The 26,381-nt window shown below is 48.2% G+C and overlaps 1 protein-coding gene across 1 annotated transcript in view; it reads right to left on the bottom strand.

Annotated features, from left to right (window-relative positions):
- The window catches only part of NRG2 (neuregulin 2), a 321,168-nt gene that overhangs the window by 36,118 nt on the left and 258,669 nt on the right, over nucleotides 1–26,381 (bottom strand). Inside the window, exons 5-6 of the mRNA XM_015419720.1 lie at nucleotides 23,673–23,749; nucleotides 2,061–2,084 (exon numbers count right to left, since the gene is read on the bottom strand). Of these exons, the coding sequence (XP_015275206.1) occupies nucleotides 2,061–2,084; nucleotides 23,673–23,749 (101 nt within the window). The remainder of the gene's footprint in view (nucleotides 1–2,060; nucleotides 2,085–23,672; nucleotides 23,750–26,381) is intronic.

The following is a 26,381-nucleotide window of genomic DNA, read 5'->3' as shown; positions in this document are numbered from 1 at the left end:
AAGCTGTGCACCTCCCCCCCCCCCCCCAATAGCTAGCAATCCAAAACAGTCCAGTGGAGCCAGAGCGGTGGGTGTTGCCTTCTGACACACTTCCGGTGATGTCAGGGGGTGTGGCATATGCAAATAAGTTATGCTAATGAGTTATGCTAATGAGCCCCTGCACCTCATTTTCTACAAAATGATCCCTGATGTTGGGAGAGCTGTTCCACATGTCTCACTTGGTTTTCAGTTTACTATGTGATCAATGCTCCCTCTAAGCTGTGGAGTCCTGTGAGCAAAAATTCTACTTTGTGAGCTACTGGCATTAAAGTTGTGAGTGAGCAGTTTGGCTGCTGCATAAATTAGTTTGCTCTGGAGCCCATCCTTCCTGAGCTGAGACAAAAATGTGTGAGCCGGAGGCTAAAAAACTGTGAGCTGGCTCACACTAACTCAGCTTAGAGGGAACATTGCGATGCGATACTTGTCTTTTTATTTGGAAGAATGTGAAAACTGTGTGCCTCCTCCTCACACACACAGAGCACATGGGTGCAGCACAGTCTAAACCTCAGTCTCCTCAATATGCCACCTTATTCCGTGTCACATATTGAATGGTTTTTAGTAAACTCATCTGCATCTAGATACTTTAATAACTGTCTTCTGAGCAAGAACGAAATCTGCTTGGAAGGTAGGGGAGGGGGAGGGTGGCCAGCTCCAGGCTGGGAAATACCTGGAGATTTGGGGGGGGGGCCTGAGGAGGGCGGGGTCTGGGGAGGGGAGGGACTTCAATGGGGTCTAATGCCACGGGGTCCACCTTCCAAAGCAGCCATTTTCTCCAGGGGAACCGATCTGTCTCCTGGATATCAGCTGCAACCCCAGGAGATCTCCAGTTATCACCTGGAGGCTGGCAACGCGAGGGAAGGGAGGGAGAGAAAGTTTTGCTTCCATGTTTCTTGCTTCAGAGCCAGGCTAGCTTTGTGGAATGGCTGCAGACCCCCAACTAGAGATGTGAAGGCCCGGAAAAAAACCGGAAAAATTTGGGGGGGAAACCTATTCCCCCCGTTTTTTTCCTGAAGTCTTTTTGTTTTTTTTCCCGAAACATTGGAAACCTTTAAAAAAGTAAAGAAAAGGGAAAAAAATCATTATGGAACGTTTTATTTTAACATGATTAATAAAATATTTTAAGACAAGGTGTTCAAATATTTTCCAAATCATTTCTAATATATATATATCTGGCATCAGATTGATCTAATTTCTGTGCACCGAGGACAAGCAAGTCCTAGGTTACAAACTGAACTCTCCAATGCAAGAACAAGATGCATTTCTTCCTTTAGGAGGTGCGATTGTCAGAAGAAAATAAAAAAAAGTTTCAGTTTTGTTTTTGCATGTGGGTGGGTATTCTGTTTGTAATAATTGTTTGGATACACTATATTTTTAATATGCTAGTTGTGATAATTTCATGCCAAGTAAAAATGTCCATAGTCATATTTTATGTTCCTAAAGTAACAGAATGACTTTCAATCCAGAAAAGACAAAAGAAATGCTAATGTAGCATTTTTTTCAATTTTTCCAAAAATTTCCATTCCCCCCCACAAAAAAAAACGAGGGGGAAAACGGGTTTTTTTCCGAGCTTCAAAATTTCCGGAAATTTTACATCTCTACCCCCACCCTCAAGTTTCCTAATCCCATTAATACCAGGCTGTTCCTTTATAGAGTGTTTGTCCACCGCCATGACTGGACAAGTTGGCGACCTTCCAAAACAGACACAAAGGCCAGCTTTTCAGTTCCCAAACAGAACCGAGGCACAAAGGTGGCTCAGACCAGCTGAGAAAGGCCTCATGACCTCCCCGTGCGCCAAGGCCACTTCAGTAATGCTGCAACCCATACCATACAGATCCTTTTAGAGCAAAATTCAGAATATAAATTTGGGGGCCCATTCCCCCCTCCCCAATTGGTGCTAATCATAAAGACCTGTTTGTCTTCTTTTTAAACCATCCCATCCAAGCTGTCAAAATACATTGTGAAAGACTGAGGGCCAGCTCTTTAATGGTGTCTGATCAAGAAATGAATGGTTTATTCCATACCCTTTAATTCTAATCCAAGGTGCTCTGCCAGTGCAGAAAGAGAACCGAAGGGGGGGGGGGGGGGGGGGGGAGAGAAGAGAAAAGAAAAGAGACAAACAGATCGGTCAGAGAAAGCCTTCCCAATATATATATATATATTTAAAAAAACATAAAACATATTTTGCAGTTAACCGCAGCTGACCACGCCCCCCTTGCTATGGCAGGAGCAGAAAGGAAGAATGCAGAACAGGCCCGCAAGCCCCCCCCCAAAAAAAGCCGGTCCTGTAGTACTTTGGGGGGAAGGGCTCCCTTAAGTGCAAGAGAGCCCAAACCATGTCACTTCAACAACTTCAAATAAAGGGTCAAGTTACTCTATCTACCCGGAAGTCTGACCTCCCGGCGAGGGCCGCCTGACCCTTTAACTCACCAGGGAACATTCCTCGTGGGCCACAGCCTCGGAGAGCTGTTGGGAGCCCAGGAGCAAGCTGAAGTGGACTCAACGGTCCTGGCAGCGATGTGGGGTCCGTTCCTCTTGGACCTGGGCAGTGGGGACGACCACAACAGGTGTAGAGTTGTCCGCAAGCCCACACCCACTGTCGCCACAGCCCAAGTTTTAGGGGACACTGCCAGGACTGCATGGACCACGTGGCTCAGTTTGTTCCAGGGCTCTTTTGACGTTTCAATCCACCCCTGCCTGACAGTACATTCAAACTCAGAAATATCACACCCTTTCCCAGGAAAATAACAGAGGATTTAGCCTGTTTTATGACCTGCAGCTTGGGGAAAGGTTCAGTGCTTCCGGTAGCTGTCTTAGGTCCTTTCCGCACTAAAGTTTAAATCCTGGTTCAATCCTGTCCCTGAACTTACATTCTACACGACACGCAAGTTCACCCCTGTAATTATCTTGGGGTATTTTACATTCTACCCTACATGCGAGTTCACCCCTGTATATATACACATACATAAAAAAGGTCTCCGCCAAAAAAGACCCCATTAAAAAAAAATTATTGTAGTATTACTATGCCATTAAAAATTTTCCTTCTTCCAACTCCACCCCTGTAATTATCTTGGGAGTATTTTTTGTTTCCACATTACACTGAAGTCACTCCGGTTTCGCCCCACACTTGTCCCGGGATAAATGCGCGTGGAACAGGTAGCACTTCTGAGAAAGCTACCCTGGAGGTCCTGGACCTAAGTTTCCTGCCCAGCAGCCTAGATTTCTCCTCCAGGACCTCACGACTGCATTTCCCCACATCGTTGGTGCCGACATGCACCACGACCACTGGCTCCTCCCCAGCACTATCTACCAGCCTATCTAAAACACGCGTAATGTCCGCTACCTTCGCACCAGGCAGGCAAGTCACCACTCACATGATATGACATGATAAGAGGTCTACAAGGCTATGCATGGGATAGAGCAGGAAGAGAAAGAAGTACTTTTTCACCCTTTCTCACAAGACAAGAACTCGTGGGCACTCAATGAAATTGCTGAGCAGTCAGGTTAGGAGTCAGAACAGAGGAAAGGAAGTACTTCTTCACCCAAACAGTGATTAACACATGGATTAACAATGGTGGCTAGTGGCTATAGATAAGTAGGAACTCTTGGTCTCTGGGGCAAGTGATGCCCTGGTGCTGGGGGGGGGGCAACCCCCTCACCTCTTTTAATAGTACTCCTGAACACCAGCCACTGATGGACCACTGCTCTGCTCCAGCCTCCATATGTTTGTCAAATTACATCTGGAAGCTTTTCATGCCAGCCACCACCACCACCTCCTGTGGCAGTGAATTCCATGTGGGGCAACCTGTTTAGGGGCCCATAGAATTGGACCCCCTGGTCCAATGTTCTTGAAACTTGGCGAGTATCTTGGGAAGAAGTTCCAGCAGCTACCCTGCGAGGTTGGAGCCTCTCCCTCAAATCCCCTCCCCTCCAGCCCCCAGAATATACCCTATGTTTTCACCATTTACTTCAATGGCCCATAGGATATAATGGGGCCGAAATTGACATTCGGCTGGCCGAAAGTTCTCCCCAATCACTAGTGCTGCCGAAATTGACATGCGGGAGTCTTTTGCTGGCCGAAATTGATTCTGCCTGATTCAGCCAAATCTGAATCGGGCCAAATTTCTTTTTTTTTGCACACCTCTACAAGTGGTTAAGACGCTGAACTGCAGTTCAAGACCCAAGTGCTGCATGACAGAGTGAGCTACCGTCTCTGGCCCCAGCTTCTGCCAACCTAGCAGTGCGAAAGCAAGAAATTGCAAGTAGATAAATAGGTACCACTTTGGTGGGAAGGTAACAGCGTTCCGTGCACCTCGCCGTTTAGTCATGCCGGCCACATGGCCACAGAAACGTCTTTGGACAGCGCCGGCTCTTCGGCTTGGAAACTGAGATGAGCACCGCATCCCTAGAGTTGGATTTGACTGGCCTTTCAAGCAAGGGAAACTTTTACCTTTACTTACTTGTAATACAGTTCCTTTGCATACTTGCATGTGAGCGTGGACAAGTACTACTACAGCATTAAAAGTACTGTTCAGAAAATAATATTCCCCACAGATGGGAGTGCTTAAGCCTCTTACATTAGTCATGGGAACAACCTTAAAAAGGTAAAGGTTCCCTTGCTCGAAAGCCAGTCAAGTCCGACTCTAGGTTTGCGGTGCTCATCTCCATTTCAAACCCGAAGAGCCAGCACTGTCCGAAGACACTTCCGTGGTCATGTGGCCGGCATGACTAAACACCAAGGCACATGGAACACTGTTACCTTCCCACCAAAGTGGTACCTATTTATCTACTTGCAATTTCTTGCTTTCGAATTGCTAGGTTGGCAGGAGCTGGAACTAGAGACGGGAGCTCACTCCATCATGCGGCACCCGGGTCTCGAACTCCTGAACTACCGACCTTCCACAGCCTGCAGTTCAGTGTCTTAACCACTTGAGCTACTGCAGCTCATTACTTTGACCCATAATATATTGTAAGCTTCAGCTGATAAGTTAGCTAGTAAAGATAAGAGGCCAGACTCAGAACTGTGGATTTTGTACGGCTGGCCAAGAGATCCAAATGATCCAGAAAGTGGCTTGACACCAGTACAGTACTTGTTAGTTGGAATGGCATTGGAATTGGCAGCACAAACTGGACATTCCACTTGGATCGGGGGTGGGCAGCAATTCAAGGGCAGGGAGTGTTACTTATGACAGTGGAAATTTGGAGCGTGAGCATACACTCAAGTTTCAAACATTCAGGCTTCCAAGCTCCTCCAGTATGGTCTACAAGAAATGGAGGTCATCCAGCAACCAGGAAAGAATGGTGGAGAAATGCCTCAAAATTCTCAGTTAGATTTGAGTTCAGTAGCACCGTAGTGACAAATAGAGTTTCAAGGTATAAGCTCTCAAGAGGCAAAGCTCCCTTCACCAGGCAGAAGTAGAAATAGAGATCTCTGAGTCCTTTTATCCTAGTCAGAAGTTGGGAGGGATGTCGTATCCCACACTGCAGTTCAGTCAGCAAAACCTACCTTGTTGGTTGCCCAGTCACATATACGTAAGTGTTTTGGAGGGAACTGGTAACATTAACTCCAGGGAGAAACTTTTCTTGGAGTTTCTTGAAAATGTTGTTGCTGTGGAGCAACTTCTGGTTTGCTGTTACCTTGCTCTCTGACAATATGTTCTCTGACAAACTGGCCATCTGCCTCCTAGACCCTTTGCCTTCAGAAACACTCTTTGGTTTCTCAAACCCTGTAGTTAATGCAAGTATGAACCCTAATTCTAAGCACACGACTCTGGGCTTTTCTGCATTCTCATTTTCCTTGTTTGTAAGTTCCTGTTTCTTCTGGTGTGTTTTTCCTGTTCTGCACATGTTTTTCCCCCCTAGTGGTCAATTTGATATTACATCAGTTAGTGTTCAGTATTTCTCCCTGCAGATTAAAACTGCAGGTTTTACAACAGACATAAAGTGATGAATTGACCACTAGAGGGAGCAAAACATGCGCAGAACAGACACTTCCCCCCTTCCCAAAGAAACAGGAATTTACAAGCAAGGAAAATGACAATGCAGAAAAGCCCTTTTAGGATTACCTTTTTATCTTTCACGTCGCAAATTCCAAGTGATGTGACTTCGTTAAGAATAAACTTTTTGTACTATCTGGCTTCTCCATCTGGATCCTGCGTGCCTACCCCACGCTTATGTGCTCTGTCATGTGATGTGATACTGGTAAACACACACTTTGGCCTTTATGAGAGAAAATGAAATACCCTCATAGCACAGAGGGCAAAAAAGGAAACTACTACTGTAGAGGGGTGACTAGCGATTACTACCATTTCTATGATTTTTTAAGATTAATTTGGCAACATATGAGAGTATGAGGTTAGGAGGCTGGTAAAAGAGAGATGGTCTCTTCTCTTGGCACTGATTACAATTCTCTTATTGTTAGAACTGTCCATATGATCTGGAGTTGTAAACTAATAATCCCACTTGGGCAGGATGTATAGCAGGAACTCCTTTGCATATTAGGTGACACACCCCTAATGTAGCCAATCCTCCAAGAGCTTACAGTAGCCCCTGTAAGAAGAGCTCTGTAAGCTCTTGGAGGATTGGCTACATTAGGGGTGTGTCGCCTAATATGCAAAGGAGTCCCTGCTACAAAAAGAGCCCTGATAGATGATCTAGGAGCAACCTTCTGTGTACGACTCAGTCTTAATATTTTATCCCAGTATTCTAATTTATGTTTCATGTATAGTGTATTTAAGATATGGAACCAATGTAAATGTCTGCTGATGACTTTGATTTTGAATTCTGATCTCAGATCGTAATAAACTTATCTGACCAACTAACTTGTGATTCTTTCCCACCTGTAAATTCCTCAGTGAAATCACCTGATTACACAGAAGTTATTTAATGGCTAAATTATTTGGCGGAACAGAAAATCACCATCTTCTCTAAATATATGGAACTGAGTTGACAAAACCGAAAATGTTATCCAGGGAGATAGCTGTATTTAGGGAACTTGTCCCCCCCCCCCAATATGAAACATGAGCCTCATTCTTCCAAGATGCTTTCCACCATAACAAGATTTTTCATTTCACTTCTATTATTTTATCTCCCCAGTTACCTCTTTCATATTTTATCCATCTTACACCTGGGAGATCCACCAGTCTGGTGATATTATATGTTGGCTGTAGAAATGCTGCATCTAAGAAAACAGCTGTAATTTATTTTCACTGTTTACTCTTCTTTTATTAAATTTTGATTTATATTTGTATTTTCCTAGCCTTTATTTATTCTGCTTTATTCTGCAGAATTTAATTCAAAAATTAATTAAAAATGGTTTGCAATTTTAAAAAGATTGGTAGTCTGTGTATCACCGGCATGTTCAAACACAGCAGAAACAGATTTACTACCAATATATATATATATATATTAATGAAACAGCAAAAGGCCCACTGGGATGGCAGCCAGGGAAGAAATGGCACTGGGCGTGGGTGGGGAGGTACAGAAGTCCACACCCCTCTCTTCCACTCTTTTCCCCAAGCCTGCTTTGGATAGAAAGATTTTACCAAAGCAAGTCACAGCAGAGCCTGGGAAAACCTGGAAGGGGAACAAGAAAATGATGCTCTGTGGAAGAAGCCCCCAGAAGGAACCTCTGCCATTGGGAAGACAAAGCACAGAAAGGAGCTTTGTGTGGAAGCAATCCTCATCAAACCACCACCTTGGAAACGGAATGGATAATGAAAGATTTGCTTTACAAAAATGGAAGTTAGCATACAGATTAGGATATCTTTGAAGTGAGCAGACCAGCGAATCAGAGGAGCCCTGCACTGTCCCTGTACTTCTAAAGCAGAGCTGTTGATTCAGCTAGCTTCCCTTTGGGATCCGTGAATGGTCATCATAAGTCCCTGCCACACGAGGGGAAAAAAGGACGGGCAAAGTGAGGCTTTTAAAAGCCGCACCAAAATAGGCACGCGGTGGCAGGATCATACAGATCCCATGAGCCGCCATGCAATTGCTCCCCGGCATGATCAGATGCCGGGGAGACCGGGGAGGAAGCCACAGGAGTCTGCCGAACTGCACATGTCTGAGCATGTGCAGTTCAGCCAGGAGCCGGGGATGCGCCGGTGGAAGAACGCGCTGGCGATCCCACGGCTGGCTTTGATGCGGCCGTTCGGAAAGAACCACCTCGGTAGGTGGTTCTTTTTTGCTGCGGATTATCGTCGGAATGGCCGGATCGGGGACGGGTGCGCAACGCTTCCCAGATGTTGCGGTGGGATTGTGCCCGTTTGCTCCGCCCCCGATCTGTCCCTCTCCCGGCCCATATCCTCTCGTGTGACCGGGGCCATAGAGATGTAAAAGTTTTAAAGTTGCATGTGGGTTGGTATACTGTATGGAAACCGCCTTAACCCTAGGGAAAGGCAGTCTTCCAAAGGCCTTCAAAAGGACTATCACTGCACAGGAGTGTACTCTTGCTGTCTGAGTTTGGAGGAGCGCAGCACTGAACCTAAGTACCTGAAATAAAATGGGCCCAAAGTTTCTGGGCCACAGCAGTGTGTGTTCTTAAGGACATATGGAACCGAACAAAACCAACAGGAAGGTCCCCGGTTGTGGAGAAAAAATGAAGACGTAAAGTCAGAGGAATGCTGATGATGGAGGAATGTTCTTAACTGGGCAGGTGAAAAAGCAACACCGACGTCCCAGCTTGGCTGCTTTTGGAAGAGACATCCCATGATAATCTGGGGCACAGCAATAAAGGACAGACGACTGGGAACTACCTGGCCAGCTGTCCGGCCTAGGTGCAAAACTGCTAGAGATACAGCTCTTTTTGAACGGCAAGCAAATCACGGAGGCAACTGAAAGAGAGGCTCGGAAGGGCTTTTTAAAAAAACCCACAAACCCCTGCGCACTGCAAACAGTTCAGTCGCTTTTTTTTTCTTTTGCAAGGTACTCAGCATCACACCTGAGATGCAAGCAAAGCTTTTGTGTTTGCTTCTTTGTATTTAAGTCGCTAGAAGAATAGCAAAAAAGCCATACCGTGAAGGGAAGGGGGAGGAGGAGGAGGAGGAGGAGGAGAAGATTGGATTTACATCCCGCCCTTCACTACCTGAGAGAGTCTCAGAGCGGCTTACAATCTCCTTTCCCTTCCCCTCCCCACCACAGACACCCTGTGAGGTAGGTGGGGCCAAGAGAGCTCTTTTGAGGACTGCTTGTGAGAGAACAGTTGTGAAAGAATTTGTGACTGGCCCAAGGTCAAACCGGCAGTTGCATGTGGAGGAGTGGGGAAATCAAAGCCAGTTCTCCCAGATTAAAGTCCATGCTCCTAACCACTACGCCCAACTGCTTTCTTTGTTGGTGTTAAAGGTGCCACTGGACTCGAAATTTGTTCTCTTGCTTCAGACTCACATAGCTACCAACCTGAATCCGACTTTTTACAGTGACCCATCCAGGGCTGGGCCAAGTGGGAAAGTGAACACACGCTCGCCACTGGCATCTCAGACAGGCACACGTATGCCTCGATGGAATGGCCCAGCACTCAGGTACAGACCCTGTGGTTCCTTTTGACTCGTTTCTCTCAGTAGAAGCAGACAGGAAAAGCCTTTCTAAAATTAAGAGCTTTCTTCTCCTCTCTCCACAGCCAGTTCAGAGAAAAGCTGGTGAAACATACCAAACTTCTCAGTTTAACGGGGCTTCCTTGGAGGAACTGCAGAGGTGAGGGAAATTGCCCTTTACCAAATAAAAGCCTGAGCTGGTTGCATTCCTATTTAGCAAACAATAACCTGGCCATATGAGGTGTGCACGTGCACAAACACACACAGAGAGCACCTGACCGCTCCAGGTTCAGTCTACGGTGATTGTGTGTTAATTTCCTTCATCGGAGAACTTCTCATGACTAAGAGAAACGGAAGATTTGTATTCACTTACCGTGAAGCTTCCTTCTCGGTGGTCCAGAGTGGGGCAGTCCTTGACTCCTTACTCCTGGGACGTAAAAAAGCAGTGCTCCCCCCGGGTGGGTCACACAACTTCCGGTGCCTACAGGGCCTGAAGGAGCCCTCTACTGTCAAATACTGCTTTTGCCAAGGCTAGTTTGTTAATCCTATAGTACTTTGTAAAGGAATGGACAAATCTCCGTGTCACCACCTTACAAGTGACTTCTAGGGGTGGCAAGGCCCTATATGCCACCAATGTGACTGCCCCCCATAGAGTGCCCTGTGACCCCTACTGGAGGTACTAACCCCTACACCTTGTATGCCTGACGGATCCTTATCCACCTGCTCAGGGCAGAAATGGAGACCCTCTTTCCCAGGGACAACTGACTAACAAACCCAAACAAGGATTCAGTCTATCTCAACCCCCTGGTCCTGTCCATATAGAAAACTCAAAGCCCTGTGCACGTCCAGATGATGCCAGACCGTCACCATCTCATGGCCAGGGTTTGAAGAAAAGGAGGGAAGTACCATATCTTCCTATATATGGAACCAGGAGTTAACTTTTGGGGATGAACACTGGGGCTGGTCTGAGGACGACCCTGTCATCGTAGAAGGTACATAAATCTGTGTGTACCGACAAAGCTCTCAGCCCCAAAAACCTACGCGCTGAACTGATCCCCACTAAGAAATTGTTTTCAGAGTAATATCTTTCATGGGACATGATGCCATTGGTTCAAACAGCTCCTTGCATAGTGCTCACAGCACTGCATTTAAATTCCATGCGGAGAACCTGTGTACCGGTGGTGAATTGAGGAGGAAGGCCCCCCTCAAAAACCGCCATATGTGTGGGTGATGGGGAAAAACCTACCTTCCCTAGCCCCTCCAATCGTGGAAAGGGCCATTACCTGTCGCCTTAAGAGAACTAGTACTCAACCCTTTACTTGGACCCTGTTGGAGAAAAGCCATGCCCATCTGCGCCCGCATTGGGTCCACCCCTGCTCTCCACACCAGTTAGAAGATGTTTGTCAGGATCTGTCATATATTTTGGTCATAGAAAATTTTCTGGATGCCAAGAGTGTGGAAACCATCTCTGTCTCACATCCTAGAGCTGCTAACTGTCTCCTCTCAACCTCCACGCTGTGAGTTGTAGCATGTTCAGTTGCAGATGAACGGTCATCTCCTGAGATAGAAGGTCCCGTCTGAGAGGCAGCCACCATAGATCCTGTCTGGATAGGCTCATGAGGTCCTGGAACCCAGTCCTCTGTGGACAAAAAGGGTGCCATCAGAATCACATCTGCTCTTTAATCTATTGCCTGCTGTACCACTCTGGGAATTAGAGTCAGGAACGACAAGGCATAGAGTAGAGCTCTCGGCCATGCTAGGAACAGGGCGTCCATTCCTAGTGCCCCTTTCATGTGAGTTTTGGACGTAAACCTTTTTTTTTAACTTGATGGTCTGTCTCTTCGTGAAAGGATCAACCTCTGCCTTCCAAATCTTTCGCTATTCTGTTGGAAGGCGTCCCTCTGTTAACATGTTTCTCTTCCTGCCATATGTGTGGCCTTTAAGGACAGCACATGCTACTCTGCCCATTGCATCACTTGCATTGCTTCCCGGTGTAGCCGTTGGGATTGCATGTCTCCCTATCTGTTAATATAGACTTTCGTCATCATGTTATCCATTTGAATCAGAACATGACTGCCTACCAGTTGCGTCTGCAGGCAAGCCAGGGTCAACTTTATGGTCCCAAATTCCAGGGTGTTTCCGGCTTCGACCAGGTGTCTTGACCATGTGTCCCATGGGGTTCACTTAGAAGTATCCCTTCTGTGAACAGAGTTGGAACTAGCCACTACTGTAACTCTGTCCACACAGACTGTGGTAACTCTACCTTCTTGACTATCTTGTAGTCTATTTCCTTCTGGTAGTGAATAAAGAATAAAGGAATAAAGAAATACATATGAACTGTATGCCACGGTAGTAGATCTTGGCACGACACCATCATGCCCAGGAGACATACTAAAGTCATCACCTCGTGTCTAAATGTTCAGGACCTGATGAAAGATAAGTGAGAAATTTTACTAACCGCTCCTGGAGCAGAAGAACCCTGTCCTGTCTTGTGTCTATCCACACTCCCAAGTGTGTAATTACTTGAGTTGGCTCCAGGGTCCTCTTCTCCCTGTTAATAGCACAACCATGTCCCTGTAGTAAGGTAAAGGTAAAGGTTCCCTTGCTCAAAAGCCAGCCAAACCGACTCTAGGGTTGCGGTGCTCATCTCAGTTTCAAAGCCGAAGAGCCAGCGCTGTCCGAAGACATTTCCATGGTCATGTGGCCAGCATGACTAAACACTAAATACTTGGATTATAAAGTCCAAGTGTAGGCTCACCTGGTGACTGGACTCTGCCTGGATCAAAACGTCTTCCAAGTAAGGAAAACAGGACCACTCCTCTCAGACTTAGGAAGGCCACTAGTGTCCCCAGGACCTTGGAGAATATCTGAGGCGAGGACTTGAGTCCAGAGGGCGAGGCTCAATATTGGAAATGTTTGCTGTGATATGTGAACCTTAGAAATTTCCTGTGATTATCCCTTGTCAGGATGTGCGGATAGGCTTCCGCCAGGTCTATGGAGACCATGAAGTCCCCTGCATGTATGGAGGGAAAAAATAAATAAATGGACCTCAACATTTCCATCTTGAACTTTTGTGATTGCACATGTTTGTTGAGCCACTTCAAGTCCGAGATGCCCCTAGTGTTCCCATTCTTCTTGGTGATCGTAAAGGGATGGACTAAATTCCTAGCGAACTCTCTGTCTCGGCACCATCTCTATCACTCCAGTGTCCAACAGATGTTAGATTGCCTGTAACATCATCTTGTGTTTTTCCTGGTGATCTTTCCCATGAGATATCCAAGAAACGTTGCTTGGAACTCTTTTGAACTCTAGTGCGTAGCCATGAGCCAGCGTCTCCAGGAACCACTTGTCCGACACAGCCTGGTGCCACTGCCCAGAGAAAGCTATCCTCTTGCGCCTATATCTTCCATTTGTTGTTTATCATCACGACTGAGGTCTCAAAAAGACTGTGGTCTCCTTCTAGAATTCATATCCTTCTTCTTTGACGGTAGCACCCATGACTTGCCTTTGCCTTTCACCAAGTAACATTCCAGGCCTGCTCTTCAAAGGTTAACTCCCTTGAGAGATACCACTGCCACCTTGGTCCTTGTTGCTGGATCTGCATTCCGGTGTCCCAGCCACGTATTTCTCCTGGCCGTTGTACGACATGCCATAGCCCTCGCTGTGAGTTGTATGGCATCCAAAGAGGCTTCTGTCGCAAATGCTGTGGCTAGAGCTATCTGTTTTAGCTCATCTTTAAGGCTCTTTGGTATGTCACTGTCTACAGAAGTTAGCTCTGAGGCCCACAGGTAGGCCACTTGAGCAAACAGGGATCCCATAGCTGATACTCTAAGGGAGATGGCAAGCGCCTCAAAAAAACTCTACGCAGTGCCTTTGCAACTCCCTTGTCTTTTTTGGGAGTCCATCAGCATCCACGGGAAACAGAGAAGTAGACACTTATAAGTTAATTGAATCATCCACCATAGGAAGTTTGAACTTCTTTGTGGCTCCTGGAATAAGAAAGCAGAGTTTATTAAACACTGGGTTTCCCATACTTTGGATAGGCTGGGTGTTCCCATACTGCCGTAATGATATTATATAATGCCACAGGAAGCGGCACACTTGGGAATGGCTTTGTCAGAGCCTACAGGAAAGAACCCAGGAACCTCCTTGTCTTCCTGTATCTTTGGAGAGTATGTAAACTCTAGTGCCCTCATGACCTTAGCCCATATTCTATTATAGAGATTAGGAGCAAGAGTCTAGATTGAATGACAGGCACCCTTTTCTTTCTCCTGCTCTAATAGTTCACCTTTTTTCTGGCACTATGCTTGGGAGGCCTGTATTTCTAGGAGGAGGGCTGCCCTCTATACTGGGGCTCCTGTCTCTTTTAGCAGAGAGGACAGTAGCCTAGGAAGAAGCTGCCTGTTGCCCTAGACCAGTGAATTCTTTCTCATTTCCTCTCTAAGCCAGGAGAGAAATTTGACTGGGCTTCCTCTCCTGAGGGCTCAGTATTTTGGGAGGCTATATTGGTAATCTGTGAAGGGTTAAGACTCTCTGTGCCTTGGGAGCTAGATGTTCCCGCCTTCTCAGCCATTTTAGGGGAACCTGAAAGTGAAAGTAGCCACCATCACTCTCCTAACAGAGCCCCAAAATGGAGCCTTGCCCCACCCACATCAGAAGAATCAGGTGGGGAAGAAGTAGGCTGTCTATTGTTGCTCCCTTTCCAAAAGGCCCAGCAATAAGGACTGTAAAATGTCCCTGCTAGAGACCTGACCCATGAACCAGAAGCAATTCGCCCTTTTAAAGAACCTCCCATCCAGATCCAGAGAAAGGAGTAAAGGGCAGGGAAAAGAAAACTGGAGGAGGGGGGTTAGTCCTCTTTCTCTCTCCCCCTCCACACCTTACCAGTTCTCAATGGATACAGTCCTACCGTGGTTCAGCCGACCGGGTAGACTGTGCAGGAGACACGTCCCTCCTCGCCACGATCCGGAACAAGGAGGGGGCTCCATTCCAATGCCGAAAGGGACAGCGACAGAGATTCTGCACCACCCTCGGCCGCCTCTCTTGCCTCTGCTCTCCCCAGGCTCTTCACTGAGCGTCTGTCCCCAAAATCGCTGCATGCCGCCATGGCTGGATGTGGGGGAAAGCAGTTTACCACCACCTTTCCAGCGGGGTCCGAGGCGTTCCTCTCGGCGCCGCGACCACCTGGGGGCCTCCCAGAACTGCCAGCATCAGATCCATTGTAATTCGAGGCCTGCAGCTCTTGAATATGTTTTAGGGCTGGAAGGTAAGTACCTTCTCCCATTGCCCTTTGGGTCTCTGCTTCTTCTTCTGACCTTTCAGTGTCTTCTGAGATCTTCGTGCTCTTCAGAGCACAGCCAGCATGTCCTGCTCAGAAGGCAGGGCCGGTAAGACTGGGGATCAGAGGATAAGCCCCTCCCCTCTGGGATCAAAGTTTGCCGGCCCTGCCTACGGAAGGGGGAGGTGCTTTCCCAGGAGTAAGGAGTCAAGGACTGCCCCACTCCTGGACCACCGGAGAATGCTCTGAAGTTACAAAAAAAAGCATCTTTCTTCATGCAGAAGTATGAAAATCAAAGCAGATGTGATGAGAAGAGGCATGTGGGTGGGTGGCAGAAGGGTATATTTCCAAAAGGAAGGATGATCTGCAAATCCATCATTAGAAGCAAACCAGACTGACGCTCTGCAAAGGACACTGGCTCCCAGTCTGTTTCTGCACCGAGCCAAATGGCGCGTTTGGAACATTCAGGCAGGGGTTCCCAACCTTTTTGATACGATTACCCACAAGTCCAAATTTACTTCTGACGGAACTAAGTTTGAGTCCAGTGGCACCTTGAAGACCAACAAAGTTTAATTCTGGGTATGAGCTTTCGTGGAAACGCACAACTTCAACACTGTAGGCAACAGTGTATTCTCTACCACTGTTGGTCTGAAGCGACAGGGACAAAGTTCTGAGTCCAGTGGCACACCTTGAAGACCGACAAAGTTTAATTCTGCATGTCCACGGAAGCTGATACCCAGAATTAAACTTTATGGGTCTCCAAGGTGCCACCGGACCCAGACTTTGTTCTCTTGCTTCAGACCAACACAGCTGACCACCTGAATCTGACTTTTTACAGCGACCCATTTGGGACTGGGATGGGGTTTCTTTTGGCACCCGTCTATTCCAGCATTCCATTTTCTATAGTGCCCAACCAGACGTTCTCGACAAACCAACAAACATCACATAAAGGGTGCAGCTGCCCCCACGACAGCCCCCAAGCAAGTGGGAGCTCATCTCCTCCTCCTCCTCTGCCAGGTGGGCCAAGGTTTGAGGAGCTGTGCTTGTAGGGGGGCACTGGGTTTAGGAGACGGGCAAAGATGGCAGATGGCAGTGAAGAGGCTGGCGGCCAGGGGACCAGGGCAGCACACCTCTGACAGCCGGCGGAGAGCAGCGAGGCACGGCAGAGGGCTGGGCTGCTGAAGGGGCAGCGCCAAGACAGAGCCCCCACGCAAGCGCACACGCCTCTTCCCCTCCTCCTCTGGCTCCCCCCCTGGCCTAACAGCGCCCCCCTACCCTCCAACCTCTTCCCCCTTCAGCTGTTACTGCGAACTTACTAGTTGCCAGGCGGCTTTTCCCCTCTCATTTTTGCCACAAAGAAAGAGGGGGAGATGAGAATGTGAGAAGGTGGCTGGGAGGAAAGAAAAGGGGAACGATGCCAAGGGCCAGAGCAGCCGTTAGGGAGGGCCAGCTGGCCACCCGCCCGCTTTCAGAGGCTTCACGGCCCACCTTTGGATCCCCACCAGTGTTCCCTTTAAGCTGAGTTAGTGTGAGCCAGCTCACAGGTTTTTCTTTAGCCTCCAGCTCACACAGTTTTGTCTCAGCTCAGGAAGGAGGGCTCCAGAGCAAACGGATTTATGCAGCAGCCCAATCGCTCGCTCACAACTTTAATGCCAGAAGCTCACAAAGTACAATTTTTGCTCACAAGACTCCACAGCTTAGAGGGAACATTGGTCCCCACCCACAGGTTGGGGAACACTACTTTAAAGCCCTCGACCCCTTGGGTCCACCTGATCTGTAGGGTAGCCTCCATCCATAGTGTTTATTTACTTACTTCACTTATACCCCACCGCTCTGTCTCCCCCCCGCGCCCGGTATTCGAAACAGCTCACGTCATTCTCGTCTCCTCCATTTTACCCCCACAACAACCCACTGAGGGAGGTTAGGCTGAGAGTATCACCCAGTCAGATGTCATGGCACGAAAGGGGATTTGAGTGGGGGATTTGAACTCGGGGGGTCTTTTTGTAGCAGGTACTCATTTGCATATTAGGCCACACCCCCTAATGTAGCCAATCCTCCAAGAGTTTACAGAGCTTTTCTTACAGGAGCTACTGTAAGCTCTTGGAGGATTGGCTACATTAGGGGTGTGTCGCTTAATATGCAAATGAGTACCTGCTACAAAAAGAGCCCTTCGGAAGTAATCCTACACTGCAAATGAACTTGTCTGGGTTCTGAGATCTTCCGTGGTCAGGGGGAGGCTTCCTGCAGGAACCTCTGCCCCAGGGATTTTGCTTGGTGGGGACTGGAGCCATGCAAGAGCCCTCCTGGTGGCTGTCCCTGAACTGTAGAAGACCCTCCCTGCAGGAGGTGTGAGTGATTCCATCACCACCTGCCTTCTGAGACTTCCTGAAGACCTACTTCTTCTGGAAGGCCTTGGTGAGAGTGGGACTGTTATTTATTTATTTGTTTGCATTTTTACCCTGCCCTCCCCGCAAACGGTCTCAGGGCAGCTTGCACAGGGGAATAAGCCCATACATAAAACAATATAGGCCTCGGCCACACGGGCAGGAAAATGCGGGGGGGGGGAGGCGTGGCTGTTTGCCCCAGAGCAAACTAACGCGCGACTGCGCAATCAGGCGTCGGGTTGAGGTCGCGTCGAGCTCCCGTGGTTAGGGGGGAGGTGCCGATCACACGACGCGGCAAAGAAGCGGAGCGGCGCGGCAAACGGGGTTGTTGCTTTTTAAAAAAACTGAAATGTGCACATGCTCCGTTGGGTGCTTGTGAGCATCCTTGGAGACTTGGGGGGGAACCTTTTTGCGAGGGGACATGGGCGGGCGCCGGAACTACCACCGGAAACGTGATCAGACGCCCGCCCTTGCCCCACGGTTTCCGGAAACTAGTACCTCCGAGGTACTAGTTTTTTACCCCGCATCTTTGGCGGGAAGCCTCGGGTGCGCCACGGGAGCTCTACGCTTCCCAGATGTGGCAGTGAGATCGCGCCCAGAAAATCCGCCTATCTTCCGTCTCTCTAGCGTGCCTAATGCTCCATGTGACTGGGGCCATAAAACAGTAAAACCATTAAATCACAACAAACAGATAAAGTGCTCCATACAGACAAGATGGTCTCTGAGGATGGTAACAATAATTTCCTTCAGTGAAATTGTCCTGTCGATAGTCCAAGCCAGTTAGTCCAAGCCAGTCCAGCAGCATCAGTGCCATGCAAATTTATGGCCGTTCTTCCGGGGACCACTCCCAACCCCGTTGTTTCAGTGGTGGTAGTAGTAGAAGTGGCGGCCCCTATATAAAAGCCTGGCAGAAGAGCTCTGTCTTGCAGGCCCTGCGGAACTGCATAAGGTCCCGCAGGGCCCTGATCTCCTCTGGGAGCTCGTTCCACCAGGTGGGGGCTGCCACTGAGAAGGATCTGGCCCTGGTCGCAGCAAGCTTTACCTCCTGGGGGCCTGGACCGGGGTCCCCGACCGAAGTGCTCTTGGGGGTATTTATGGGGCCTGGAGATTTAAACAGAGTTATTGCCGAACTTCTGTTCTTAGTTGCTGCTGTACTTTATGGCCATCACACTTCCAGTGTTAACAGAAAACACACCGCTGAAATATGCTAAACGAATGCCTGAATATTCGTCTGAAATCAGAGTGAGACTGTGTCACTCGTGTATGCAAACCTAAGCAGTGCTCTCTATATAAAAAAAATTATTTTACTAATTGTCGTAAAATGCCTTGCCTCGCCCTAACCTTGCCATGGTAATCCATGCAATGGTCACCTCCAGGCTGGACTACTGTGATTCCCTCTATGCGGGCCTGCGCTTGAGCCTGACCCGGAAGCTTCAACTGGTCCAGAATGCAGCCACGCGGGTCCTTACAAGGACCCCTCAAACAGCATATACCCAACCAGTGCTGTGTGAGCTGCACTGGCTTCCAGTGGAGCACCGGATGAGGTTCAAGGTTTTGGTTTTGACCTTTAAGGCCCTTAGCGGTCAGGGACCTACATATCTTCGGGACCGCCTCTCCCAGTGTGCTCCTGGAAGAGCACTACGCTCAGGAAATAAGACCTTGATGGTGGTCCCCAGCCTGAGAGAAGTCCAGCTGTCCTCGAGCGGGGCCAGGGTCTTCTCAGCGCTCTGCCGGAAGACATCCGTGCACTGTGGGAGCTGCTACCTTTCCATAGGGCATGTAAGGCAGAGGTGTTCCCCTGGGCTTTTGGCTGAGGACAGCGCCGGGACGTCTTCTGGCACTCTCATATAATTCCCCATCACCCCTTCCCCCAGGGAGGCCGGGGAGCTAGGATTTTCCGCCGTCTTAAGCACTGTATATATACTGTTTTTATCTACTGTTATTTATTGGATCGTTTTAATGTAGTTAGGTACTGCGGTGGCTCAAGTGGTTAAGACGCTGAACTGCAGGCTGTGGAAGGTCGGTAGATCAGCAGTTTGAGACCCGAGTGTGCCGCATGACAGAGTGAGCTCCCGTCTCTAGTTCCAGCTCCTGCCAACCTAGCAGTTCGAAAGCAAGAAATTGCAAGTAGATAAATAGGTGCCCCTACGGTGGGAAGGGAACAGCGTTCCGTGCGCCTCAGCGTTTAGTCATGCCGGCCACATGGCCACGGAAACGTCTTCGGACAGCGCTGGCTCTTTGGCTTGGAAACGGAGATGAGCACCGCAACCTTAGAGTCGGACTCGACTGGCTTTCGAGCAAGGGAACCTTTACCCTTTACTTTAATGTAGTTAGATGAGATTGCATATTACTTGTTGTAAGCCGCCCTGAGCCCTACTTGTAGGGAAGGGCAGCTTAGTAAACCTAATTGAATGAATGAATAAATAAATAATTGCGCCTGAGAAGACAAGTCCTCTGAATTGGGTCACCTTTTCATTCGGTCGCGCCTGAGAAGACAAGTCATCTGAATTGGGTCACCTTTTCATTCGGTCAGTAAAAGGGGCTGCCACTTCACGTCACAGAAAATAAATTACCTTTTCCATGTAATTAATCCCGCCACCACCACCCCCGGCTTTTGAAGCCTGGATCTGTTCTGCTTCACATAATCTATCTGTGGCCCGCTGCAGTGGCAACAAAGATCTGGTTGGGCCTTTGAAACAGAGTGGATCTGCACCCGGTATACACGCAATGCCATGTGTATGCAAAGTCCCCCCCGGGAGGAGAGCTTTTGCCTCGACCCAAATTATGTTTAAATCAGGTCTAAGCTGAGCCAGTTCAGCCGTTCGAGACCCGAGTGTGCCGCATGACGTAGTGAGCTCCCGTCTCTAGTTCCAGGTCCTGCCAACCTAGCAGTTTGAAAGCAAGAAATTGCAAGTAGATAAATAGGTACCCCTTCGGTGGGAAGGGAACAGTGTTCCGTGCGCCTTGGGTTTTAGTCATGCCGGCCACATGACCACGGAAACGTCTTCGGACAGCGCTGGCTCTTCAGCTTGGAAACGGAGATGAGCACTGCAACCCTAGAGTCGGACTCGACTGGCTTTCGAGCAAGGGAACCTTTACCTTTACCTTAAGCTGAGCCAAGCCCAGCTTCCACTTATCAGGGGGTCTGTTTCGGACAACAGACTTGGAGACCATAACCAATGGCACAGGAATGACTCAGGCCAATGGGTCAGCAGGCCCAAGCTCAAGATAATGATCGACATCTTGGTCCTGATTTCTTTTTCCTGCCCAGTTATGTTACAGGTTATTGCAGCCAATCCAAAAGCTGCTAATTTATCGTTCTTGTTTACCACAATTGGGATCCTAGGTATAGCCAGCATGAGGGGAGCAGACTTTTCCCACCCTCCTCCTCCCTCCAACAGCCACCTGCGTGTCCTGAAAAGATGATGCTGGAGGCCTGGGGGAGGGGGAGAGGCAACCATATGGATGAAATGCCACGCCACACAAACAGCCACACTAAGGTCCCTGCCACCCGGGGGGGGAGAGCGCGGGCAAAGTGCGGCTTTTGAAAGCCGCACCAAAAGAGACACGCGGTGGCGGGATCACAGAGATCCCGTGAACCGCCGCGAAGGTGCTCTCAGCAGAAGGACGCGCCGGCGATCCCACGGCCGCGCTTGATGCGGCCGTGCTGGTAAGTCTACCTCTGTAGGTGGTTTGTTTTAGATGCGGCTTTTCGGCCTGAAGGGCCAGATCGGGGACGGGTGCGCAACGTTTCCCAGATGTTGCTGTGGGATCGCGCCCGTTTGCTCCGCCCACAATCCGTCCCTCTCCCGGCCCAAAACCTTTCGTGTGACCGGGGCCTAAGTGAGGAAAGGCCAGTAAAATTACTCCTCCTACCAGTGGCACTCTGTGCTGAGGGAACAGGAAGAGTCTTGCTCCTTCGTCAACAGCTGCCTGTCACGTGCTATTGCTTTTCACCCATGTGGTTCTCCTTAGCATTGGCTTTTGTAGGTCACTGGTGGGTTCCTGGGAAGAAGGCAGGAAAGATCCACCTATGCTGGTACCTTCTGATGGTGTTGTATAGTATCCAGTCCCCTGTTCGATACCACTAGAATCCCTGCAGCAGCCTTCTAAACCAAGTCCTACATGAGAGATTGCCCTTTTCAAGGACTGTAGACCCTTTTAATTGGGACCACAGTAGCTTAGAGGTTAAGACCCTTAACTGCAGATCAGAAGGTCGGTAGCTGGACTGTTGGAGACCCGAGTGCCACGTGACGGAGTGAGCTTCTGTCTCTGGCCCCAAGTCCCGCCAACCTAGCAGTTCAAAAGCAAGAAATTGCAAGCAGATAAATAGGTATCGCTTTGGTGGGAAGGTAATAGTGTTCCGTGCGCCTCGGCGTTTAGTCATGCTGACCACATGACCACAGAAATGTCTTCTGACAGCACTGGCTCTTCGGCTTGGAAATGGAGATGAACACCACACCCTAGAGTTGGATTTGACTAGCTTTCGAGCAAAGGGAACCTTTAGACCCTTTTAGGCAATTGCTCCTGTGTTGTGACAGGGCAGGTGCTTCTTAATTTCTGCAGAACACAACCAAGGAACCAAAAGTAGCATTGGTTGAAACTTGTGGGGCTAAAAGCTTAAACATCTCTCTCAGTTTCAGCATGACATTCGATGGACAGAACCCTAGACATGCTGCGGACTTAAACATGGCTGCTTAAACATAATTTTTTAAAGGTGATTTTTCTCTGCCCAAACGCGCTGTTGAAAACTTGATATTTGGCTTCAATTTCCTTGTGAGCCGACACAAAAGTTCTCGGAGGTTTTACCTGCAACTTCACATGAGACAGTCTTCAGATCTGTCCTAATTAGGCTTTCCACAGGTGCTGCTAACTGCAGTCCAGTACAAACTCTCCCGCGTATCGCTAGTGTGGCATCCAAAAACACACAGACCCAAGCAGAAAGGTGTTCTATCGAAATTGTTCAACTATTACTTTTTTATTGGATTAATTTATATTTATTTATAGCTCGCAACACTGCCGAAGGCTCAGGGTGGATTGTAATATCAATTCAGTTACCCTCACAACAGCCCTCCGAGACAGGCCCACACCGTTTCCCATTCTGAAATGCAGAATTAAAGTGGAGAGGAAGGAAGAAAGAAATGCTCTATGCTCACAGAGAGCATATCTGGATAAGGAAGACGGGATGTCTCTGGACAGGATTCCTAAGGTCTTGTAAGCCTCTCATCCTACCTCTAAAAGGGCATTCTTTGGGAGTTGCATAGTAGTGAAAACTCTCACAGCTCTGCTGCTCTGCAGGAGAGGAACACAACCTGAAAGCAGATGCATGTGCACAGCCTGATACACAACCCCGTATGGAAGTTGTTGCATGAGTTTGCACAGTAGGCAATGTGCCCTGTCAGCATTCTCCCTGGCTTCGGCATTGGGTTAGGAATTTCAGAACCCGACTTCTGAAAAGCAAAGCCTGCGAGCTGCCTGGTTCTAAAAGCCGCTGAGCCGAGGCATTCAGCAGTTTGATCCCAAAGCCAGTCCAAGGGGACTTGTGGAATTACTTCCAGCTGTTTCCCAGCGCAGATGAAATCCACAGCTCTACCCCATATGCCCTGACGCTGCAGTGCCTCATACACTGCAGCATTCGTTAGTGGCAGAAGATGACCTATTTGGTCCTTCCAACCTACTGTGTGTTTTTAAAAAAAATTGGTTTTTAAGTGCTCTGCTGCACTTACGGCCTGCACTCGGGATGAAACTTGGCCATGCCCAAAACATGGGAGGTTTGGGGCTGAGTGCAGACTTCCAATGGATGCCTAGTTTTACGGACAACTTACAGCTCCCATGTACAGAAAAAGAGAACAGGAAAACTAGTCCCCTTGCATTGTGCCATGGGATCACAAACTTTTTTTTAAAAAAAGTGTTCAGGCTCGTAGATTCACTTGATTTGGTCTTCGCTTTGCTCAGACTGCACGTCAATCGTGTGTTACAATCAAATCAGAGTGGAGAGCAGTACCCCTTCGGTGCATAGCAAGAGAGCGAAGGCTCCAAAACTGGGGGGGGGGAGCTGCTTTAAAGGCGTCACACAGCGGGCTACAACAAACCAGAGAAAGAGAGAAGTGGAAAGAGACATACTGGAGAAGCTGGCCATTGCGAAGTTCTGACACTGGTCCCCTGTGAATTCGTTCGGACACCTAACGAAAGAGAGAAAACCAGAAAGAGAGAAACAAGATAGCATGACATCCAAACAGACTGAAACGAGGCCCTCTCTGTTGCCAACTGAGTTCCCTTTCGAGATCTCTCCTGATGTGCCTTCTTGCCTTGGTCCCTTACCTGCGTGCCCTAAGCCTTAACCCAGATATTAGCTCAAGAGAACACCCTCACTACGCCACTCTAAATCCAGCGCTGTACCCGGGAGATTTTAAGTAGTACGGTGCAATTTTTAATCTTCAAACATACTTTGCTTAGGATCTGGCATGTACAATCGCAAAGGCAGTTTCTCCAAACATCTCTGTCCGAAGAATCCATTTGGACATCTGGAGGAGGAAAAGGGGACAAATCACAGAACAAGGCTGGCATCATCCTTGAGGCTACGGTTAGAATATAAAAGTGCACAGCGATGAGAAAAATTGAAAGCACCATGTAAGAGACCTGGGTTTAATCTTTGCTGTGTTAAAAGGGAAATGCTAACCGCTGTCTGTCACAATCGCCCCACCACTCGGAAAGCCATGCTTTCCGAAGCTTATTACCCGTCAACTTAAAGGGCCAAATTGTCCATTTGGCTTCAGCCATGAGAAATGGGATACCAGTTACTACCAGTGTTCCCTCTAAACTGAGTCAGTGTGAGCTAGCTCACAGTTTTTTAGCCTCCGGCTCACACATTTTTGTCTTAGCTCAGGAAGGGATGGCTTCAGAGCCAACTAATTTATGCAGTAGCCAAATCACTCGCTCACAACTTTAATGCTAGGAGCTCACCAAGTAGAATTTTTACTCACAAGACTCCACAGCTTAGAGGAAGCATTGCCAGTTACTACCCCATATACAGAGATTTATATGATCCAGATGGGTACTATCAGGGTGGGTGGGTGGGTGGTGCTCTGTACCATTCCAATTTTTCATCAAAATGATGCGTAATACACTCGTGAGCTCTGAGTTTCCGAGTTTTATAAGATTGTTTGATGCTGGATTTCAGATCATCAATATAATCAACTAGCTAACAAGACTGTGGGCTTTTCCACATTCTCATTATCCTTGCTTGATTGTTCCTGTTGCTTTGGGGGGAGGGTTGGGGGTTTCCTGTTCCACACATCTTCTGCTCCCTTGAATGGATGATTCGATATTACACTGCTTTATGTCCAGCAGATCTCCCTGCAGATTTGAACAGGAGGTTTTTATGCCAGACATAACACCATGTAATAGAGAATCGACCACTAGAGGGAGCAAAACACATGTGGGGCAGAACACCCCCCCCGAAGCAACAGGAAAACACAAGCAAGGAAAATGAGAATGCAGAAAAGCACTATGAAAACAGGCTGATCATAAGTGCATCTATTTAATTAATATCTAGCAAAAGAACTGAATGGTCAAGAAAATCAGCTGCCATCTCCTTTGGCCGTAGATCAAGCAGCAGGTGAAAGTGTGCTCTTTGGCAAAAGGGAAATATCAAATATCTTTAACTAGTCATATCTTCTAATCACAAGGGCTCTGACTTGTTAAAAGGAGTTCTTTGGGTAAGTAAAAAAAAATCCCCTGTGTAGTATGGCAAATGAGCCACTTTCTCAGCCTAACCTACCTCACAGGGTTGTTGTGAGGACAAAATAGAGACAGAGAGAATGTTGTAAGGTGCTTTGGGCCCCTATTGAGAAGGAAAAAATGGGGTACAAACGAAGTAAGATAAAACAAATGAAAGGGGACAAGACCCTGATCAACAGTTAGTATGTTTTTGTGTAAATTTAGATGCAGGATTCAGTCCAAATTGGTGGTGCATTTACACCAAAGCCACTTTCCACAGTAGTGGTTCCATTTGGCTGTAACAGTCCCATGCAAAAGTGGTTATTCCTTGACTTTCCCTGTCTTCCTCTGTACTTGCTGTGGACAGCCATCCCACATCCCTCTGTGCATTGTTCCTCCAAGGTCCTCCGCCCCCTATGCATCCATCTATGACCAACAGCACCCCTGAACTTCAGGGGCTGAACTGGGTCTCTAACCTACGGGGAAAGTTCATGGCAAGCTGCTGCTCTGAAGGACCACTGGCCTCTGTGGCGTTGCTACCGCCGCAGGGCTACCGAACTCAGACCTGGGCTGCGGCAATGATGGCGACAGGAACAGACCTGTTAGATGACCGTTGTCACTGTATCCCATGCCCAAGTCAGGTAGACCCTGCGGAGTGGCCAGCCCCCACAGGGGCCATTTCGCTCAACATGTCCCAGGGCTCTTTTAACATCCCAATCTCCCCCTACTCCTTTTTTGAAAGGTCAAATGCCCTGTTTGCAACAGAAACTGGGCGGGGTCTTCCCAGAAGTTGGAAACCTTCCTGTTCTGGATAGAGCACTACAAAGTAGAAGAAAAGAAGAGGCTCTTTATGGCTCATATTAGATCCGTATTATGGCTCGTATTAGTCTCGCCATGGTTAAGAATCAAAGAGGCGTCTGTTAACGTGCATCGCCATCCGTGAAGCCCTTTATTCTGCAAAAGCTGTAGTCAAATAACTCATGCAAGAGCAGATCTTGTTAAGAACTTTACACTTCCCTTTATCATGGGAGGCCAGGCATGCTATTGGCCACAGCTATGGTGCTCTGGGTCCAAATTAATGTCTCCTATAAAGCAGAAAAGGTTTAGCCATGTCAGATATCTCACTCCTGCTTGACTAATCCACTTCTCACATTTCCATCTGCTGTGGTCATTTGCACACAAGATAATCTTTGCAGAAGTTCAGAATGTATAGCTGCACGAGCCCCTTCTACAATTTGCATATGGCAGACAATATAGGCAAAACCAGGGGTCATTTCGTAGAAAAAGAGCTAGGGGGACTCATTAGCATAACTCATTAGCATATGCCCACCCCCTGACATCACCGGAAGTGTGTCATAAGGCCACACACACACACACCAACGGTCCTGGCCGCTGCCGCCGGCCTTGCAGCTCCACTGCCGAGCCTCATGAGGGGCC

Source organism: Gekko japonicus, unplaced genomic scaffold (assembly GCF_001447785.1).
Source record: "Gekko japonicus isolate JY-2015 unplaced genomic scaffold, Gekko_japonicus_V1.1 scaffold1826, whole genome shotgun sequence".
NCBI classification, from domain to species: Eukaryota; Metazoa; Chordata; class Lepidosauria; order Squamata; family Gekkonidae; genus Gekko; species Gekko japonicus.
This window is presented reverse-complemented; position numbering and strand designations above follow the sequence as displayed.